Source organism: Elaeis guineensis, chromosome 1, assembly GCF_000442705.2.
Source record: "Elaeis guineensis isolate ETL-2024a chromosome 1, EG11, whole genome shotgun sequence".
NCBI classification, from domain to species: Eukaryota; Viridiplantae; Streptophyta; class Magnoliopsida; order Arecales; family Arecaceae; genus Elaeis; species Elaeis guineensis.
In genome coordinates, this window is record NC_025993.2 from 168,695,344 (window position 1) to 168,718,548 (window position 23,205).

General features: G+C 38.6%; 2 protein-coding genes across 2 annotated transcripts; one reads left to right on the forward strand and one right to left on the reverse strand.

Moving 5' to 3' along the window:
• Positions 1-3,475: 3,475 nt before the first annotated feature.
• Positions 3,476-9,063, reverse strand: LOC105060204 (large ribosomal subunit protein uL14x/uL14z/uL14y). The gene is made up of 4 exons (XM_010943813.4): positions 8,927-9,063; positions 8,308-8,590; positions 4,412-4,453; positions 3,476-3,748 (listed from the first exon to the last, which is right to left on the reverse strand). The coding sequence occupies exons 2-4, from the start codon at positions 8,558-8,560 to the stop codon at positions 3,666-3,668; spliced, it is 378 nt and encodes a 125-aa protein (XP_010942115.1). The 5' UTR covers positions 8,561-8,590; positions 8,927-9,063; the 3' UTR covers positions 3,476-3,665.
• Positions 9,064-16,803: 7,740 nt separating this feature from the next.
• On the forward strand, positions 16,804-19,694 carry LOC105060202 (U-box domain-containing protein 45). The gene is made up of 3 exons (XM_010943812.4): positions 16,804-17,424; positions 17,500-18,446; positions 19,460-19,694. Exons 1-2 carry the CDS (start codon positions 16,919-16,921, stop codon positions 18,416-18,418), a joined length of 1,425 nt encoding a protein of 474 aa, XP_010942114.1. The 5' UTR covers positions 16,804-16,918; the 3' UTR covers positions 18,419-18,446; positions 19,460-19,694.
• The last annotated feature ends 3,511 nt before the right edge of the window (positions 19,695-23,205 follow it).

A 23,205-nucleotide genomic window follows, 5' to 3' on the forward strand; every position in this document is an offset into this window, starting at 1 on the left:
TGCAAGGCATCAACCTTGTACTTGATGCTTATATAGTATCTGGAGCTGAAGTAATGCATGGTCAAAAAGATCACAGTAGCACTCTCATATCGGTGCCTGTCGTCTGAGCATCGGACAGATCAGGGTGATGTAACAACCATAATAGGTACCAGCCGCACGCTAGACGTGCATTGGCCCCATCATGCCAAAACAAAACACTACATTTGTAGCATAGCCCCATCATTAGAAGTTGAGTTGTTTTAGAAGCGACGTTCAGTTGAATGCAGTGATTAACTTAAGGCCAAAAATGATGTGAATAGAGGTGACGGAATCGTGTTTGGTTGCATCATAATGATTTTGCATGACAATAATTTCATATCATATCTACTTTCAAATCTCCGTCCAATCTGGTAATGAAAAATCTGCTATTGGGATTTGATATCTAAGATGAACCAACAGCAATGATTTTGAGATGAAATTTGGGGGATAAAAATGCCCTTTGATCCCACAAAAAAAAAAAAATTCAATATATCTAATATATTATATCGATATAATATATTATTATTATCATATTATTATTTGATTATAATTCTTAATAGAAAAAACTATTGTATTTTATATATATTATGAAATTATTTAATATATCACGTCTACTTCCTCATTTTTCTAATTAAAGTAAATATTAGCATTGAAATAATAATATATTATGATAAATAAAAATATTAATTTTATAGTAACATTAATATATTTTATAGTATTAATAATTCATAAGATTAGTCAATATATTTTTATATAATATATTAATAATTAGGGGTAATCATATATTATTTATTTGAGATAAGCTCTGATTTCATGAACCCTATGTGGCTTAAAAAATAGTACTTGACCCATCTGAGGAGGGCTCCGTTATCTTCTATCACACTCCATTGCCCACCTCTACAATAAAATAGGAAATAGGATTCTTTTGATGCGTAATTTTGAATCTCCTTGCATCCCAAATCATTCAATCAAATTGGACTTTTGCTAAATCGAAAATTCTTCAATAAATTGAAGTCTTCGTTCAGTAAATCAAAAATTTTTCTATTATTATTATTATTTTTTGGGTAGCAAAAATTTTTCTATTAAATTGAAATCTATGTTCAACAAAGACAAATGCCGCAATAATTTTTTTTATTAGATTGAATGTGGTTTTAGGGCTGCATCTAGATCGAATATGGATCGGATACCATCATATCCATATCCATATTTATTTTGTCTGACGAATATAAATACGGATACGGATATTATTCAGATACAAAAATTCATATTCATATTTATTTTAAATAGATAGGGATACAATTTGGATACTGTAACTATGGATATAATTACAGATATTACTTAGATAATTAAATTTTATGACTGCAAAATTAAAGATATTATTAAATAGATAATAAATCAAGTTAATAATATATTTATATACTTATATATGTTTCTTAAAAATAATAATTATTATTTAAAATTATATATAAATTCGGATATTCTGATATGGATCAGATAGTTGTCAATCCATATCCATATCCATTTTCTTTTGACAGATATGAATACGAATATGGATATTAGTCGGATTTTTAAATTTCTATCCATATCTGGACTGATTCGGATATGGAACAGATCCGGATGAATAATATCCATCCCACTTTCACCAATATATGGTATCTAGGAACAGAATGGACCCACGTCAATGCTAACCAGTAGTTACGCCAGAAGAGGCGGGATTAGTTAGGACCAAGCATGAAAAACGAAGTTGCGCGCTGCAATCACCCAAGGTAGCTGTGGTTGTAACCAAAACATAATGCGCATATAAAAGAGGAGTTACCTCCCCTGTCATCAATCTGAACGCCCTGCGACCCATTCTGAGCCTGCACAAAAAGCAATCACGCAATCCACACACTGGCCCATAAACAACTGGAGCATGGACCATAATGTGTCAGCTCTTCCAAAACCATGCGATCCAAATAAGCATTCTCGCATAATGACGACTGAAGGCACACGACCACCATACCTACCACATATCTTTTCTCCTTCCTTCTCCCACTAAACCTCAAACATGTCGAAGGTGTTAATAAAATAGATCATGAATGTTTTGCATGGGAGGCCTATGATATTTAATAATTTAAGATTTACTAGTGTCCTTGACATGGCTCATGCGAAACAAATTCATTCCAACTCAAATAAACAATATATGCATTACATAGTATATCCTTTCATATTAAAAAAAAAAAATTTATAAAAATATCTTCTTAACTTTAGTTTAATTTTACTTACACCCTCTATACTTTAAAAAATATCAAATTAATCCTTCTAGCTATCGATATGCTTCAATGTGGCTCAGTCATTTATCTTTGTTAATTGAAAGATATCACATGATCATCATATATATCATTATTTTATAAAATGATAAAAATATACATATCTCTACCTCTTCTCTTTCTCTTCTATTGATCCTCTCCTTCTTCATTGTCGGCATCTCTCCTTCCTTTACCTATTTATCCATAAACATTTGGAACACCACACAGCAGCCAAGATAGCCGTACGTTTGCTTCATGCCAAGCTTTAGCATCATGGCAGGTTCGTGTTTAAGTGGTGCAACTCCAAATGCTAAAGCTAATATTATCGATAATATGTCAATTTGCAACAAAAGCACTCTGCTGAAGCTCATTGGAAGTAGGCTTTAACCGATTGACCAGCACTTTAGAGACCACGTACAGAAACGGGCCCGTGTTCTTTCAGACGATACAGGTTGGCCCCATTATCAGGGCATCCACTCCGTGCTTTTACGCTCAAGCGTGGACCATAATGTGTCAGCTCTTCCAACACCATGTGATCCAAATAAGCATTCTCTCACAATGACAGAAGCACACGACCACCATACCTACTACATATCTTTTCGGATTCCTTTCTCACAAAGTTAATAAAATAGATCATGAATTTTTTGCATAGTAGGCATATGATATTCAATAATTTAAAGTTTATTAGTGCCCTAGAAACCGCTCGTCCGAAACAAATTCATTCCAACTCAAACATACAATACATGCATCACATAGTACATCGTCGTCTTAAAAATAATAAGATAACATGAATTTATCCACGCCCCACACAAGATCATCACGAGCTCTTTCAGCCGTGTACGCCCTACCATGCAAGTCTCTAGGTATGAGAACAGCATGACAATAATTCATATATGGCAACGGTACGAAAATTTCAATGTTATATTTGCACAACCCGCTGGGGAAAGAACTGCCTCTGCAAGAGTTACTACAACGCTATCAGGAATCTTGTCGCCTAAAATTGTGGTAGTCCCGGCAACATCCCCACAATCCACATCTAAACTCCCACTGCTATCTGCTTACCATTTGCTTTTCAGGCACATTGCATGCTCCCTACCACACGACACAGGCTATCCACACAACGGAACGGGCAATAGCTAAAATTCATAGCACCACAGACACAACGAGAGTTGTGCAAAAAGAACAGGTAATTAGCAGATGAATAGGAATCCACAAGATTTAATTTCCATATTACAGCTTAGTCTAAATGCAGAAAACCACAACACTGAAGAACTGAACTTCCATCACTACACTGCAAGGCACTAAAACTACCAAAATGCCAACCCAAATCTCTGGTGTTAATCTTGAGAGATATTGTCGTCAGACGATAGCATTGGCTGCACTTGAAATCCTTGGCCAGAGGTCAGCACACTCCTTCCCTATGGGGCCAGTAATAGCAGAACCTGAAACAAACAACCCCCGAATAGCAGTTTAACCACTCGCCAAGTCCTACAGAGTTTGCCGATCATTCTTTCTCAATGTAATAAATTTGCTAACAGCAAGCACTTCATATGAAAATAGAATTCAAGTAATGCACATCTTTTTATCACAGAAATCCCACGACATGCACAAGGCTGGTCTAGCTTTTATGAGTTCACCATGGCAATCCAATCCCCCAGTGTGAGATTGCCAGGATTGCCATGATAATGTAGCACCATTGGATTATGAAGATTCTAGATAGAGCTAGAGTTTGCCAATCATTTCTTTCTCGATGAAATAAGTTTGCCAACAACAAGTATTAAAGAGTTCAAGTCATGCACATTTTTTTTTTATCTCAGAAGTCCCATGACATGCACAAGGCTGGTCTAGCTTTTACGAGTTCACCATGGCAAGGCAATCCCACATTGTGGGATTTTGGGATTGCCAAGCTACTGTAGCACTACTGGATGCACATTAAGATTCGAGGTAAAGCTATTGCATGCATTCTTTGGTTAAATAGAACCAACAAAAATCAACTGTCTTAATAAAATGTCTCTCAGGATCCAAATACAGTGTATCAACTACCACCATGCAGGTCTTCTTTTGTGCATGACATGCTTCAACTTGACATACTTAATTTGCATTACCTTTCATTTCTCCCTTTGGGTTCACGATAACTCCAGCATTATCTGCAGAATTGGCAAATAAATGAAAAAGATCAGAAACTTGCAAAAACTACAAGACTAATGACAATTTTCAACTATAGAATTCTAGGAGAATCTAAATACTGCTCCATAACTACTGACTCATGCCAACTGGGATTTTATTATGCTAAATATTTGCATGACAAATGCTTAGTCCAACAAAATACCTTGTGAGCAACCCATGGACATATACTACAGAATGATGATTTGGATAACACAAGAAAATGCAATATTCTTTAGCGTTCAAAAGCCTGATACTGTAATTATAGTCCCGCAAGATATTATGTGAAGGTACTAAACTGCATTCAACATTTGCACTAAACACAGATATTATATGACATTCCAATAAAAACAGACTTATCAATTATGTCCACCAATCAGATAATTATGGTTTTCCTCCTTAACTCTCACAAAACCACCAAGATGTTCAAAAATATATATATGTAACCAATATAACATGGAAAATAAAATACCAAGACTGGTGTGGTATGTCAACTAGCTTTAAATTACCCACTTAAACACCTGTCTGAAACATCAATAACCAGTCATCCTGAAATAGAAGCATTCTAACGAATAAATCAACATCCATCTAACCCAGGTTGACAATACAAACAAGTTACTTTCATTCACAATAAATTTGTTTATCAGCACAGTGTGTGTCTGTGCATCCAAAATGACTTTAATCAGTACACTTTTTGCAAGGCTGCAAGAACCAGATTGAGAACAACAAGATCTATAGCTGATAATTTTTCACTGTCCCCTTAACAGATACATTCCATCACACAAACAACCATAAGATGGTCAGCAACGTCAGTTTAGCTAAAATGACACTTGTACTTGCAGACCCAAAAACCCATGGTTGTTTTAGAACCTTTTCTTTAACTGCCACTGCCTTCTCTTGTAATCCTCTCCACCCACCTCAACCAAATTGCCACCTCCCCTGACTCTTCTATGTGCTTACCGCACAAACAAGGATGACACAAGCAAACAAGATCAAGGTGGTAGAGATGCCTCATTTCAAGAAGCTAGAAGGACCCATTTACATAGGACTTCCAATATCCAAGCATTTCTCTTGTTCAAGAAGTGAGCATCCCAATGAGGTAAGCATCCCAGCAAAGCATAAAAATCTTAGGTCAAATCAGTGGCTCGGCAACCTGACCACCTCCAGCACCAGAACTTGAAGCTCAATATTAGACTACAAATGTATGTGTCTTAATTTGGAAGATGTCAGTGGCAGGGATATTTGATCAAGATTTATGTCCTAGCGGGACGGGAGGCGTCCCGGCCGTCTGGTCCCATTCCCATGAGAAAACAGAACCAGGATGGGGTTGGGACTCCAAAACCCATCCATGCAAGGGAGGAAGAAGAAAGATGAACAATGGAAAAAGTGAAAGGAAAAAAGGAAAAAAAGAAAAAAAAAGGGAGAAGAAAAAGAAAGGAAGGAAGAAAAAAAAAAGAGAGAAGAAAAAGAAAAAAAAGAACGAAAGAAAGGGATGACAAAAAGGAAGAAAAAAGAAAAAAAAGAAAGATAAAAGAAAAAGAAAGAAAAGATGAAGGAAAGCAAAAAAGAAAGAAAGGAAAAAATATTGTTAGAGAGATGGAGAAAATCTACTAAGATGCATGATTGAGACAGCCATTGTGATAGGATGGGACAAGATGGCGGAGCGTCCCATTCCATGGATATACCAAGACACTTCCATCCCATAAGATTTAAAACCTTGTATTTGACAGCCCTCCCAAACCAGCTTTTCCCCATTAGCTGAAAATGTTACTTATAGATAACAAACATGATGCGACCTCCAACAGTTGGTACTCAAACCACCAAAAAAGGCTCAAGATCTTGAGGTAGAAGCTGATGCTTTTTTTTGTCAATTTGGAAGTTGCAATTGATAATCTGGATGTTAAGTTGCTTGTGGGTCAAGGAGATGGGCACCGCTAATCTAGATAAAATCAAATTCCATCTCGGCCCCCCATAAGCAATAAGTTTGACAAGGCACTGTAAATAATGGTAGTGCAAGCTCTAGTTTGGGATGTGGCCATGGATCAAGGAGGATATGGTTGTGAAAGCACCAACCAAGAAACGGATGAAATCACAATGGTGGAGTTGAGCAACAACTAATTACTAGGCCCAGATCATGATCAGCAACGCAGCAGAAACAGCAGCTGGCTCAAGATGCCAACATGGTACACATGGTAAAACCAATTCTGTTTCAAGAATCATTTGGTTGCTGAAGCCACTAGTGCCAGAAATAGAGCTCAACATAGCTGGTGCTTTGGCCTGCCTTCCTGTTGGGACCTTATTCTACCAAGTAGGTGTCCTGTATCAACTGGTTATAGTGCTATGTCATCCATAATTGTAGATTCAGGGCAAAGAATAAAAAGCAGAGACAAAGACACTTGTATCCTACAGTAGATGTTTATTTGCTTGTTGGGATGGCACAGGGTCTGTCCAATCCCATCACATTTGGCAATAAGATGAGGTAAGAGAATCCAACAGCATTCTCATACAGGCAAAAGAAGATGTCTTTCACCTCAACTTTGGTGTCCCTCTTGGTGCACATAGTGTGAGCTAGGCTGTAGGTGAAGTACAAGTTGACCATATAGGGGAGAGATATAGGGAATAGTCAGACTTAAGTAGAAAAGGAAGAACACAGTTACATAAGAGAACACCATAGCTTTCAATAGCTAAAAAGGCTAAAGATAACATCTCAACCAAACTAACTTGGCTTGCTCTCTTCTAGCTAGTCCCAGTGAAGTATTCGAAGCGAGAAGGGAGAGGGGAGAAAATGACACATTAAGCTTAATTCCCAGGAAGCTGACAGGGGTTTTCTTTCAAAAAAAAAAAAATCAAAAGAAAAGAGTTTATATAAACTTTCAGCATTATAAGTAGCCCTGTGGGGGCAATATTCTCTTTGAATATGTTAGCTTTTCTTTTACATATGTTTTCTAAGGTGCCTGTCGATGACAGTGAGTTCTAGCACTTGATACTATATATTGTATTCTGCCAGCCTGCATCATCACTAGCAAACTATGAAATATGTTAACATTTGCATAACGCCAACAGAGACCATATAGAAGACTTCAACTGCTCTGCCATAATCATACATGAATTCTCACTATTGAGCCTACATATTCTTTGGACCATTAGGAGATTGCAGTTCCAGCACACAGAAGCCATACCCCAACAGAATTGACCAAATTATAAAAATTTTCTGTGATAGTAAACAATCAACTTGGTCAGTACAATGGAGGCCCCAACCATTGCGAATATATCCAAGAAGAACAACTAGGCAATAAAAGGAATGCATAAGATTACAACAAACATATATACAAGGCCTTGAATCCCGGTCAGACATGCTGCGGGACACTAGGATGGGTCCCATCCCAAGTGTTGAGATCCATCCCAAGTGTCAGGACCGTCCCATCATTGTTCCAATGTCCCAATCACCACAACCTGGGATATCGCTCATCCTAAGTATCGAGACAAGGCGGGATGGCAGCACATTCCATTCTTTGGAAAAATCGGGACAGCTCCATCCCACGGAATTTAAAACCTTATATATATACACATAAATTCAAAGAACATATGCTTCATAGCACCATCAAGTACAAAACTTAGCCCCAACACACACACCCCCAATGTGCTGCCTTTAAAGGATTCACCAAGAATTGGCTCGCTTAAGCATATCCAATTCATACACACGTAGCTAGTATAATCGGGCATGCATTTGAGAACTTTACCATCCATAACTTTCCATCATAATAAATATTCACACACTTATGCAACGAACACAATGTAGAAAAATGAGAATCTGAATAGACTTGAAAGGAGTAATTACCTTCAAAGTACATGTAGACCCCGTCCTTTCGGCGCCAGGGCTTGCGCTGCCTCACGATGACAGCGGGCATAACCTTCTTCCTGAGATCGGGCTTCCCCTTCTTGACGGTGGCCATCACCATGTCCCCAACGCAGGCAGATGGGAGCCGGTTGAGCCGCCCCTTGATCCCCTTCACCGAAATTATGTAGAGGTTCTTCGCCCCCGTGTTGTCCGCGCAGTTCACCGTCGCCGCCACCGGCAGCCCCAGCGACATCCGGAACTTGTTCCCCGCCGCCTCCTCGCCCTACAATTATTTATCATAAATCTTCGCCAAATCTTGCCTTTATCTACAGACTGACGACGCAAAGAGAAACCCTAAACCCAGGATTCCTAGAACTCGATCGGGGACTTCTGAGTGTTCGTGGTGACCGAAAGCCCTAATTCTGAACTTTTTAATGTTTCACACTACAATGGGGAAGAAGGATGATGAAGAGAAAACCCCAATGGATCTAATTCGGTGGATCGAAATACAGAACCATAAACCCTAGCGGAGGGATGAATGAGCGAGATAGAGGGAGCAAGAGAATGCAAGAACCCTAAAAACCACAACGATATGCAAGGAGAGTGGAGGATTGCCTACCTCGCTTCGACATCTTGGAAGGGCTCGGTAGACGACGCCGGGAGAGCGTGGAAGCGGCGGCGGCGGAACTCTTTTAGTGGGGTTTCTAGGTTTTTGCTTGAAACAAGAATATTATCTACGGGTCCCTGAGTGCAAACTTTTTTCAGTTTCGTCATGCAAAGCCTTCGGTAATATTAGCCGAGTTTCGCGTCAAGTGACTCGCAGCTATTTTTTTTTAGAAAAAAATAACGTCCGATCCATTTGTTAATTGAACTTTAACTTTTAAGTCCTGTTAATTTTTTATATAACTTTCGATCCATTTTAATGAGATTTTAACTTTTATTAAAAATACTCACAATTTAATATCATCCTTTCTTTCCCTTTCTTTATGTACGGTAAAATTAAGAGTTAAAATGAAAAAAAAATATATCCATATAAAAAAATAATAAATTAATTAAAAAAATTAATTAATTATATATGATAATAAATTAATTATGTACAGTGATAAATTAACTATGTACAGTAGTAAATTAATTATATACCATATTAATTTAACTGTGTGTAGTCATAAATTAATTGTGTACCATGTTAATTTAACTGTGTACAATGGTTAGTTAACTGTGTAGTGATAAGTTAATTAACTATGTACTATATTAATTTAACTATATATAGTGGCTAATTAACTATATATAATGATCAATTAATTATGTATCATATTTATTTATCTATGTACAATGACAGATTAATTGTGTATTGTATTTATTTAATTGTATGCAATGGTTAGATAACTGTATATCATGTTAATTAGTCAGTTAATTATGTACAATGGTAAATTAACTATACACTATCACCATCGTTGCTGACGACGTCCACCTCGACCTTGCCTTCGACCATCTTGCCGACCCTACCTCCTATCCAATCGACGACCACTATATATATTAGTAAATTAACTGCATATCATATTTAGTTAACTATGTAATATGTTAATTAAATTATGCACAGCAGTAAATTAACTGTATACCATATTAATTTAATTATATACAGTATTTATTTAACTGTGTGCAGTATTTATTTAACTATATACAATATTTATTTAATTATATACTATATTAATTTAACTGTATACATTATTCATTTAACTGTGCAGTATTCATTTAACTGTGTACCATATTCATTTAACTATGTACCAATTTAGTTAATTATGTACCATATTTATTTAACTATATACCATAGTTAGTTAACTTTATATTATGTTAATTTAACTATGTACATTATTATTTAACTATGTGCAATGTTCATTTAATTGTGTCTCATATTCATTAAACTATTGTACCATATTTAATTAACTATGTATCATATTAATTTAACTGTATACATTATTCATTTAATTGTGTGCAGTATTTATTTAACTGTGTACCATATTCATTTAATTATGTACCATATTTAGTTAACTGTATAATATATTTATTTGACTTTATACTATAGTTAGTTAACTGTGTGCCATGTTAATTTAACTGTATATTAGGTTGATAATTCCTTATACTTGAGCTTTTCAAAGATGCCAACAATATCCTCAATACAGCCATATTTTGAGTATATATCCACCAGAGCCGAACCAAGGATCGAATCCACTTTCCGACCCATTTTGTCCATATAAGCATGGATCCACCTCCCTTGATTGAGAGCACCAAGCTCTGCAACCGTTAGAAGAATGCTCATAAGCGTGATTTTATTTGGTGCCACACCTGCAATTTGCATTTCGAGGAAAAGATCCAAGGCCTCCTTGAACCGACTATTCTATGTGTATCCTGAGATCATAGCTGTTCAGGTGATCACATTCCACTCTAGCCTCATTTGGTCAAAGATGCTCCGAGCAACTTCCATGCTACCACATCTCAAGTACCCATATATCAATGAATTCCATGAGAATTGATTTCTCTCAGACATTGCATCAAAGAGGTCCTGAGCAATCTCCATCAGCCCATCTCTCGCATACCCATCAACCATAACGCTCAAAGAAACTATATTTCTATCAGCCATTCCATCGAAAACCTTCCGTGCAGTCTCCAAATCGTCGTTATTTATAAACCTGATGATCAAATTATTCTGAGAAACAATATCTGGACGTTGTATTCTGCAAAACACTTTATGAGCATCATGGCAAGCAAGGCACTTTGCATACATTCGAACAATAGATCTTTGAACAAAAACATCACAAAGGAGGCCACTTTTGATAGCCTGCACGTGGAGCAGTCGATCAACTCGGGGATGGATCAGAACTCATCAATGAGGTGGCAGAGGCGAAGGCAAAGGCCGGAGATGTCGACAGGGGCCTTCTAGGCGGAGATGACAGAGCAAGCAAGAAGAGAGCCGAGCTTGGGGAAGGGGCGGGAGCAGGGTTAGGGGTCTGGAAGTAGCATGCGGCGAGAGAGAGCGGCCTTCAACATGGCCGACATCTTGTGGAGAAGAACAAAGAAGATGAACTAGGGTTGGAGATCAAGTTGAGAAGCCTTGTAGCGAGAGCAATAGAGTCCAACTATTCTCTCTTTTATGTAGAAGGGAAGAGAGAACGAAAGGAAAAAGGAAAAAAAAATAAAAGTAAAGGGTAAGTTCGGTATTTTTTAAGATAAAGTGATGTCAGAAAAATATTTTATTACTGTAGTATAAAAGAATAGTTCGAGAGTTAAAATTTTGATCAACAGAGATTTTTTGTTAAAATGGAGTCAAAAAGGAGATCGAAAGTTAATTACCTATTTTTTATTATTTTTTAGGATAAATTCAATACAGAAACATATATTTGAATATTTTATTTCTATTTTTCAAATAATATTTATTAATTTTTAAAAATTAAAATATATAAAATTTACTTATAATTTTTTTATAAATATATTTTTTTTCCAACTCCTCTTCTATCCAATCTTGCCCTTGGCTGCGTTGCCACTGCTAACCACACTAGCTCATCAATTCCTGCCGGCTATTTCTTTATTTGACATCTAGTTATCTCTTATCTTAGAGCGTATCATTAGCTCCATGCTCATTTTGCTTCTCTCCAATGCTCTTTTGAGTTTCTTCTCATCCAATGTCGAATTCTTTCTTGTTCTTGACCACGTTGTTGGCCCCTTATTAAAATTAAAATAAAATAAAAAAGCAAACAAGCTTGGCATAAATACCGATTTTCATTTTAGGTTGTTCTAAGATCTTGAGAAAAAAATTATTTATAAGACCCTTGCAACCTCCTTCGTTGATTAGATTTTTTTGAGAAAAGTTGTTATACATGGGTAAGAACCACTGACCTCATTACATCAAAAAAATATTATCTTTTAAACAGTAAGACCGCATCTAACTCAGGACTAAATAGCTTTAAACGAACTTATTCATCACTTAACAATTCCTTTTATTCATGAACTTAAAAATTGTTATTTGGCCACGTCTACTTCAACCGATCCTCTTTTTTTATTTTGTTGAATAACAAAACATGTTGGTTGAACAAAAATTTTATATGGACAAAAATGCTGTTATATATGTCTTTCTTTTTTATTAACATTTCTAAGGACCTCATTTTTTATATGAAATATTGCAAAAGTTAAAAATAATTTATTTTAACATCATGAATTTTCACCCTTGTTATATGTCTCATATCAGCCGATGTTCTCCCACCCACCCTGACATCTTTTTCGTAGATGTTTTTAGCCCCTTGTCTCATTGTCTGGGCATGTGAATATAAGAGATCATGCGTGCACACATGCATACATTAGCTCATGCACGGCCATATTGGTGCATGCCACCAATCATCAAGATATGTTGGCATGGGTCCCATTTGTTCTGTACCTGTCTCAGTGATTAATCCATAGTAATATATCATAATAATTAATGGTATGCATCAATGTGGCTGTACATGCTGTGCACATAATAATTTTTTGAAATATACAAAGTCAAAATAAAAGGGTCCCCATCTTAATATCAAGTTGTTAAATATGGAAGGTCAAAATTATATCCTCACCTAGATGCATTGATGGCACTATTTGTGCTATACCAAAAGATGCACCTATTTAAAGCTAGCAGCATGTCATCACCGAACTTCCAAAATTACATGGTTGCCTTAAGATGGTCCAACTTGAATTTAAAAAGAAAAAAGAAAAAAAAAAAGAAAGCAAATTATCTATGGAGAAAATAAAGAAAAGAAATGAAAGTTTGGTGTATAAAATGCTATATGTAGTATGTTGTTCTTAATCAATGTTAAACTAGCATTTGCATGAATTGTTGAGGATAAAATATATAGGTGCTTTCAACATGAATAACACTCCAACGCCTATCATGAATTACAATTTTTCTCTCATACAAATTCTTCATGTGCAAATTGGGGTGTAGGAAGTGTCTCTTATCACCTAGAAGTAGAGAATGAGCCATAGAAAAATAGCATCCATTCTATACGAAGGTCGCAAACTTTAGTTTCCTAATAATGTATTATGATTCATTCTTTCTCAATGTCTCGTGCTAACAAAATCAATAAAATTAAAATTCAAGACATAAATATCTAAATAGACTAGCATGAACAATATTCCAAATATACTATCAATACAAAGCAAATACCAAAAAAAGAAAAAGCAACTTTAGTGATGACAAGGTAGAATAGTCCTTGGCCTTTGTTTGTGGTTCTAAAGTTGAGTAGGATCAAACTTAATGTTCTTTTGTCACTCAGTCGAATAATTTTATTAACTTTGTTATATTTTATACTTATTTTATCATATATTTGCCTATCAAGTCATCAGGACACTTTTTATGTTGATGCACTCTCACAATTGCAGCAAAAGAGAACATGCAAGTGGAGTCTCATGTGTTCTATCTTTTTTCTCACTGTGATCCATCTCAAATTTTTTTATATTATTTTTTTATCTGTACTTATTATTTATATTGTTCTCATTAGCACTTTTCCTTTTTTTTTTCTCTCTCTCTTTTTGTAATATTTTCTCACAAAGGTCTATCATATTTTCTCTTAAAATTCAGCATTTTAAATATATCACGAAATAATGAGAATGATCCACACCCCCGCTCTCTCTCTCCCTCCCCTTTTGGAAGCAAAAACTTTGCTGTTACTGAGGAAGTTCAATTAACTCAGAATAAATTCCAAATAATTAAGGATAACATGCTACAAAAATAACTTCGTTTCCCATAATTAAAATACGTGACAAAAATGATGACGCTCGGCCAACTCCAGCTGGTGGCTACGACACGCGATGTGAGATTTTCTTACCGGTACAAAACACAGCGTGCTGCTCTCCGTGGATTCTTTTTGACTTGCACTGACCTACTCATGGGATCTTCCAAACCCTTCAAAAGACTCCTTGTCTTTTGTATGACTTTTTTCCTGCACCCCCTCCCCCTTCGTGGCTGGCAAGTTGGGATCTTGTTGAGCACACCTGTCGTCTCAATTGAACGATTTTTTTTTCCTTCTTTTTTTTAAAACATGTATACCGTACAAAGAGCCAAAAGAGAAAAAGACCATACTTAGTATCTCATTCCCAAAGAACATGATCATCTGCTCCAAGATATTAGTGCATAAGCTTTTTGATACTCACCAATATGCTTCACATAAAGCTCGCACAAGTTCTTATTATTTCGGCCTCATCAAATATATCGGTTCGTACAATCTCAATATAGGCAGCAAACACTTCAAATTTACTATCGTTTTAAATGGATTTTATTCTTAAGCCAGGGCGAAACGATAAATTGGCCCATTTAATGTGATTAAAAAGGTTGCGAGAGACCAGCTAGCCCTTACCTGTCCCTACAATTTAGCTGTTTCCGGTCAAAAAAGATCAGCATTGATGGACTGCTATGATGGCCCTGCCCGAGACCCGAGTGCAAGCGAGCAGTAGTGAAGGCCACTGCACCGGCCATGGTGGAGGAGTTAAAAAATTTCTGAGAGGTACCGTTGCATCTAATCCCTCTTTGATATCCAACACTACTCCCACGATCCCATCCGCCTCCTCTCTCTATCTCTCTGGGTTATTTTATTCCTGACCCCCGGCCGCACCGACTCCATGTCGCTTGACTCCAGACTGTCGCCCCATGGTCCACGCTCTCTCTCCCCCCCCAACCGCCCTCTCCCTCTTCGCGGTATTCAGGACATGGATTCATCCTTAAACTACAAATCTGCCATTCAATGGCCTGATTTACTCCCCTTCCACCGTTCTCTAAGATAACGTTGGGATACCCAAATTTAATTTTTGAAATAAAAATAAATATTTTTTAAAAATAATTATTTATTTTTATTATTTTAAATTTTTATTTGATTAAAAATCTGATATTTTATTTTTATTTCACTATAATTAATATAATATTATTTCAATTGGTATTCAATATAACGTAGAATTATCAATTTTATGGTCCACCTGAAATTAATATTCAAGAATTAGAAAAAATTGATTGAAATTACTAAATCAGGATGATCTACCATCATTTTTTTATCTATTTGAAGAAAAAAGATAAAATAAATTCTTATTATATCTAGAATTATCCAAATAAATACTACTTAAGAAATTATTAGGTAGACTCATTTCCCTCCTCTTTCATCATTTTCTGCAGAAAAATTACGAGTTGAAAAGAGAATAGAAAAAAAAATAATGATATCAATGTCTCCTGAAAACCAACATCAAGCACATGCATAAAAGATAACATAAATATTAAAAAATAATAAATTAATTTTATTATTTTATTATATCTCAATTTTTTTTTGGATTATTCAACTTTACTCTACAAATTGCAACAAATCAAAATAGTTTATAAACCCCAAATCGGTATCTTTTGTATTAATACACTTTACTAAGACGTGGTGTATACATCTAATCCTGCTGTTAAATATTATTAAATCATTTCTAAGTTCATCTCAACTCATGATTTGATGAATACTTGTACTCCTTTTAAACTAATGTTCAATCACAAGGCTTATTTTTTGAAAAATAATGATTTACATACTTTATTATAGCGAAAATAATTATTATATGTTCAAGTCAACACTGAATCTTCCATTTGCAAATAAAATATTAATTCATAGTTACTTAATATTGTTATTTTAATTTTTTTACCAGCACCAATCCTCGAACTCTAAATTATTTATTGAAATAAAGATAAGAAAAGATAATAGCAGATATTATATCACCATTATATGGCACTTGTTACAATGATAAATAATACATGTTATTTGAAGATTGACATCATGTTAGGATTATCTGAATTGTATGTAAACAAAAAATTCTGCACCTGTTTTAACCTTTGTTTTGGGCAGAATACAACTGCTTTAAGAGCTGTTACAATGCGGCTAGAGATTGAGCTGACAAAAATCTCGCCATATTCCTACATGCATACTTGGTCCGAGAAAAAGAATTGCAGCAACCAAACGGACTCTCACCGTAGCAGCAAGAACTTCACCACGCGACATACGATGGCGGAACCTGAACCCGGCTAAGCGAGTTTCCAGGAGAAGAAGAACGGTGGTATTCATGTAATTTAATACATATCAACACCCTAAAGTTAACTCAATAAAGTCAGCTTATTTTAAAAAGCATATCGATATTTTCACCCACCGTACCATTAAATCTCCATCAAATCACCTCAGTCATGCAAAAATCTAACTAAAGGGCACCGGTATTACTCCTGTTTCCAAAACAGTGTCTTAACAAAAAGTCATATACAAATTAAGCACCTAATTAACGAACAAATTCTTACTTATTATCACTCTTAAAACTGAAAAATTAATTTAGCTAGATCTTAAGTGAAACCGACAAAGGATCGACCGGGGAGCTTTCGTGTCGTACATTTTAAGTAAAAAAAAAAGAAGAAGGGAGAGCGAAGAAGAGCTTCGGGGGCCGCGCCATATTATATTATATTAGCTGGAGAGAGCTGAAAAAGAGAACACAAGGGAAGCAGAGTACGGTCATGGCGTCTGCTCCAAGCCTCCGCCCTCTCGTCGTCTTCTGACCGCCTTCGATGTGACTCGAAAGGTGGGGGTTCGAGATGGCGAAATGCGAGCGAGGCGACGAAGGGGGGTTCCGGCTGTGGCCGTTCTTCTCCGTGGCCGCATTTCGCCGGAAGCTGCTGGAGGCCATGATGTGCGGAGTCTCCCGGCACCGGCGGAAGAGCGGCGCCGCCTTCGGCTCTCCGGAGCGGCGGCCGAGAAACACCGGGTCGGAGCGGCTGGCGGAGCTGCTGCGGGCAGAGTTCTCGGAGGCCGGCTCCGACGAGGCGGAGGTGGAGACGAGGCGGAAGATCGAGGCCTTCGAGGAGCTCCAGCGCGTGGTGGGAAGCCTCCAGACCGGCGAAGGGGACAATGCGGGAGAGGATCGCCGGAAGGAGGCCGCCGGGGAAGTGCGGCGGCTTGCCAAGGACGACGCGGAGGCGAGGGAGACGCTTGCGATGCTTGGCGCCATTCCTCCCCTGGTGGGAATGCTCGATTCCCCGGACCCCGACTTCCAGATCGCGGCGCTCTACGCCCTTCTCAATATAGGGATCGGCAATGACTTGTAAGCTCTCTCGTTTTGCTTCTCCCGTCGGAGATCTGTAATGCTTATTGCTTCTCATTAGGGTTTTGATCTCAGGAACAAGGCAGCTATAGTGGAGGCCGGAGCCGTGCACAAAATGCTGAGCCTGATCGAATCGGGGAGCTCGCCGTCGGTCTCCGAAGCGATCGTCGCGAACTTCCTCGGCCTCAGCGCTCTGGATTCCAACAAGCCGATCATTGGCTCCTCCGGCGCGGTTCCATTCCTCGTGAACGCCTTCAAGAACGCTAGCGCCACCACTGACGGGGGGGTCTCCTCTCAGGCGAGGCAGGACGCACTTCGGGCGCTCTTCAACCTCTCCATCGCCGCCGCCAACACCCCCCACCTCATCGAGGCCGACCTCGCCCCCTGCCTCCTGGGGGCGATAGGCGACATGGAGGTGAGCGAAAGGGTTCTCTCGGTGCTTTCCAACATCGTCGCCGCGCCGGAGGGGCGGCGGGCGGTGAGCCGATCCCGTGACGCGTTTCCGATCTTGGTCGACGTCCTCAACTGGTCGGACGCTCCGGGGTGCCAGGAGAAGGCGGCGTACGTGCTGATGGTGATGGCCCACAAGGCCTGCGGCGATCGGGCGGCAATGATCGAGGCCGGAATCATGTCTTCCCTCCTCGAGCTCACGCTTCTGGGGAGCCCCCTGGCCCAGAAGAGAGCGTCAAGGATTCTCGAAATCCTGAGTGTGGACAAGGGGAAGCAGGTCTCGGAGGGGTTCGGCGAGGGGGGAGGAGGGTGCTCCGGCGTGCCGGCGGTGTCCGCGCCGCTCATCGGAGGGGCAGCGGAGGGGGAGGAGGAGGAGGCGGGGATGAGCGAGGAGAGGAGGGCGGTGAGGCAATTGGTGCAGCAGAGCTTGCAGAGCAACATGCGGAGGATCGTGCGGCGGGCCAACCTCCCGCAGGATTTCGCGCCGTCGGATCACTTGAAGGCGCTCACCGCGTCCTCCACTTCCAAGAGCTTGCCTTTCTAATTTAGTGGACCATGCCACTACGTAGGAGGTAATAAATTAGAATGGAAGGTTATATTCTTCTTTGTTTTTCTTCTCATTTTCGTCGTATTCTCTTCTTCTCTCTGTGACCAAAAACGAGTCCTCTTTCTTTCTTTCTTTCTTGTTGTTTTCCCCCTTTGCTTTGGTGGGTGATAAGAGAGGCCTCTTTCTTTACTAGTGGAGTATTATTCTATAGAAAATTAGAAATATACAGCCTCGAAGAAAGAGATAGAGGCTTTGATTCTCCACCCCTTCCCTTGTACGGGACATGGTTTTGTCATGGGGTCAAGGGCCGGCGTCTTTTACGTCGTAGGGTGGGCGATGGAAGTGTCGGCCCCTTTCCAGTTTCCCACTTTCATGGCGGAAGGCAGGCCAGGGCCCGGTTTCCATCTTTCTCTTGCTGCGTTTTAACTCCCTGCTTTTGAGAAATGTATATGTATGCTTCGACCGTAACCATGGTTTTGATCAACTTGTGTTATGATGTTGTAGTGGCTGGTTTAATGGTTTCAATATTGTGTGCGCATTTGAACAATGGCCATTATTTTGATTTTCTGTACTGTTTCTAGAATAATTCTTTATTTATTTCGGTGTTTGTTAGATTCTGAGAATGATCATACTCTCTTAGAAACGGGTTTAATTTATTAAGTTGTGCAATAGTTTTGCTGTAATTGCTTGTTCTCTTTCATTACTATTCACAAAACTCTGGTTGAAAACTGGTCTGGATCAGTTTATCGATCGTCTGGGTTGTGGACCCTTGGTTAGTGTTGGGAATCTTTGGGTCTTCGGGAACTAGCTTAGGTTTCCGGGGAAAAACAAAAAAAAAAAAAAAAAAAAAAAGGAAAAAAGAAAATCCTGGATCTTAGGGTTGAACTCGTAATCTGTGTCTCTACAACATGGTTTCGAGGTAGAGAGAAAGATCAATGATATGCATACAGAAATCCGCAGAGACTTTTTTTATTATGTGAGCCTATAACTTCTTTTACTTTAATCATGCGTGCTGATGGAATGCATGTGCTGTTACAGGAAGGAGGGAACGCCAGGTGAAAGCATGAACATGAAAAGCCCTCACGCTTTTGGTATCTTGTATGGGTAAAAGTTTTGTATAGTCAAAAGTTAGCTAGTTTCTCTTTCTTGTGCTTGTTTCCATCTGTCCTTGGGAATAAATGTTCTGTGAATCTGATGATATTGTTATTAGACTGTGTATCAAGTGGAGAGAGTGGATATATAAAGAAGCGAGTGCTGAATGTTGGACCAGCTATCTCGGTGCTTCATTAATTCTTGAGCCTTCCAGAAGGGGACACAGATTATAATGGCGAACCTGGCAGCTCGGGTGTGGAATGGCACTTCATTTGGTATTTGGGGTGGTTGGTATGGTTATGATGCCTGCGCTGTTTGTTGCTGATGGGATAAAAATGTGCATATCATGTATGAAGTTTTTTTGGAAGTATATATCTCTAGTTCCCACGCTCTATTATTTCACTTGAAACCCAATGCCAATATAAGTATGCACGAGTTGAGGTTTTTGAGCAAGAAGAAAAGCCAGCAAAAGCTTGGTTTCTGGTGGTGAGATGAAAAGGAAAGCTGATAGGAATGTCCGTATTTATTTTTTCTTACATGGTCGGGATCACGTGTTACTATTAAAAATACTTTCCTCGACCAAGCTAAGCACGACTTAGTTTTTATAAGATTATTATTTTTCAACAGTTATAGGGTATGGAACGATGTGATATGATGAGGGTGGCCATCCATGTGACAACAACATGGCAAATGTAGATGTCAAATTCATGCACGTGTTCTACATGTGGGTGTAGGTCCGCACTTGTGTGGACTATGTAGAATCTCGTCTGTTGATGTGGACTCTGCATTCTATACACCCAACGGCGGGGATTTAAGAGAGTCATTGGTGTGGCTTGCGTGGTGTATAGGCACGGTCTTTGCCGACACCACCGGCAAAATTTTGAGATCCCAGCAGCTTATTCAGACTCCCACCTCCCGGGCATTATCTCACCATCAACCCCACCAATTTAATGCGGAGAGGTGCTGAAACATGCAGGTATCTCTTGAATATTTCATATCCATAGGTACCGTGCGGATTAAATTATCCTCTTATTAATTCAGTATTCCTTTGTGTTGGTCTCTATTATGATGCGATCGGGTCCAGTCTGCTTTAAGGGGGTCCGTTTGGGCCGGCATGACATGTAGGAGAGCTGGCATCTTGAAGGAGAATGATCATGGATGATGCCCGACAAGATCCAAATCTTGCTGATGAAATAGATCTCCATCCAGATGTCCCAAAAAGCAGCCCTGTTAACTATTTGGCATCACCGGATCTCTGAGCGGACAGCTACTGCACGCAGAATCAAGGATTTACGGTTTTACACGCATGATGGTTTAAACAGGGCCAACATCCTTGTACTCGAATCCCTGCCCCTTGTGGTTGGTGATTTGGGTTGTACCATTTGAAATGAAGGTCAGCGGTAACCATAAGCAATTTCGTTTAAGCTCTTTATTATATGCTTCTCAAAAAGTGAGAGAGAAATAATCATCAATCCACAAAAAGTGCTTGTGGCATAGACACATATTAGCGTCTAAGCCACTCGAGCATACCATGTAATTGTACCTGCCACATATCTTTCCTCTTGAATTTTCCTTCTCAAATGTAAAGGAGAAATTAAAAAGAAATATTCGTCGATCCAAATAAAAGATGTTTTTGACAATGGACCAAGAACATTTTGCTGGTTGCATTGACATATTTAATATCTAAGCCACTTGAGCAAACAATGTCATATTTATTTCTGTCATATACTTTTCCTCTTGACTCATCACATGAGTCATATGATAATAATTTGCATCAAATTAGGAAGTGATGTCAAGGTAGTCCAATGGCAAATATTTTTTTTGGATTGATGGGACCATGGCCTTCATTTTATGCGAGCCACATGCATATCATGCAGCTTATTGAGATGAAGAAATGAGAGGGAATAAACAAAGGCATGAAGCTTGTCTGGCATGGAAGGGCGCGGACTTTGGTGGTTGGTTTTGTAACCGGTCTGATAAGCCTCCTTTTTGTCGCTCCACGCACTTTGAACCCCACCCTCCATCATCTTCACGCACCTTTTTTTTTTTTTTTTTTTTTTTTTGAAAGAGAGAAAGAGAGACCGGGGAGGGGGTGCGTGGTGCGGGGGAGTAGATTGTGAGGACGTGAAAGGTAATGCTAACTACATAATTCAAGTATTCTCCTTCATTTTTAAAAATCTATTTTATATATAGTATGAGATTTTTTTGCTGGATGCGAATATTTTTCTCTTGAAAAAAAGTTTTATCATGTCTTCCCGATTGCATTTGATGTACTATCAGATAATCTTAAAAAATAACCTAAATTACCTATAAGATAGATTATCGTCATTAAATTATCAATAATATTGATTACTGTATTTGATACATATAGGTAATGTTACAGTAAAATTATTCAAAATCTTGATTGACATATTTGATATGATAATCAAATTATCGATAATGTAACATCAATTTTTTAAAATATTTTTAAATTAAATTTATAAAAAAATTATACATCATGCCCAAAATTTTTAATTTTTTGAAATAAGAGAACAAAAATATATTATATATTATAATATTTTCATCATCATCTCTCCCCATTGTTTTCTTTTCCAGTCCCTCAAAAGTATTTTTTTTTTCAATTTTAAACAATTGTCTGAACTCCTCCTTCTAGCCCCTCCCATGCTCCCTCCTTTTTACCAAAAAAAAAAAAAATCCCTCCCACCCGCATCCGAAAAATCCAAACAACAGAACTCCCTTCCGACTTTTCCTTCCCTCCTCCCACCTCCGTCGAGCCCGCAAACCCCCCCCCACCTCCTTCCGCTCCTCGACACCGACTGTGTCTCGCTCGACCTCTCCCTCCTCCCACCCTCATTGACCTCCCCCGACGTCCCCCTCCTTCCGTCCGCATCTGCCTCTCCTCGATACTGACAAACGGTGTCTCTTTCGATCTCCCCCTTCTCATGACACTCATCGACCTCGCTCACGAACTCGGCGACCACCTTTTCCCTCTTCTCCTGCCACCACTGCGCCCGCATCCCTTCGGATCTGATCATCTTCAATTCTGCCCTCGTCAGAGTCTCGTCTGCCATCTGTGAGAGCAGGGCATCTTCGGGCTCGTACCCCATCGTCGCCCATCGAAATGTCAGCTCAAGGTGATTTATCGAGACGAGCACTACCAACTAGTGTTCATGGAGATAACCCATCTCTCACAAAAAGAAAAAAATGAAAAAATAATTTATATGATAATTTTTAAAAAAAAATTTGTTCAAAAAATTTATTATAATATTATCATATATATAATAATTTAGATAATTATTTTTTAAAATAATTTAAATTATCAAAATAATTTAAATTATTATTTAAAAAATACATCAAACATAATAATATGACAGGTTTATGTTAAACTGCCGACAACCTGAATTGATTGCCAGCTACCACCTAAGAGCATCAGACGTGCGGTGATTAATACTGTCATACGAAAGCGGCCTGTCACTCGCGTTAAGCTTTGTTAGCCGGACCCATCCCGACAGCCACGAGAGCCGGTGCTCTCAGCAAAGAAGGAAGCAACGCAGGGAAGCAGCACTGATATTAGTTAACCTCTTGGAAATGTCAATGTCAATATGCAGATGTGACGGGTTCAAACGGACAGCCAGACGCCAGGGAGCTGGTTCCGGCGAGCAGTCTCCTGGTCGTAATCAGGTCCATCAATT

Excerpts from the sequence above, each read along its gene's own strand:
- LOC105060204 (XM_010943813.4), bottom strand. The coding sequence starts at position 8,560 with ATGTCGCTGGGGCTGCCGGTGGCGGCGACGGTGAACTGCGCGGACAAC. Across the intron at positions 4,454-8,307 it reads GGTCTACATGTACTTTGAAG|ATAATGCTGGAGTTATCGTG; the intron begins GTAATTACTCCT and ends CCAATTCTGCAG. Across the intron at positions 3,749-4,411 it reads CCCAAAGGGAGAAATGAAAG|GTTCTGCTATTACTGGCCCC; the intron begins GTAATGCAAATT and ends TGTTTGTTTCAG.
- LOC105060202 (XM_010943812.4), top strand. The coding sequence starts at position 16,919 with ATGGCGAAATGCGAGCGAGGCGACGAAGGGGGGTTCCGGCTGTGGCCG. Across the intron at positions 17,425-17,499 it reads ATAGGGATCGGCAATGACTT|GAACAAGGCAGCTATAGTGG; the intron begins GTAAGCTCTCTC and ends TTTTGATCTCAG.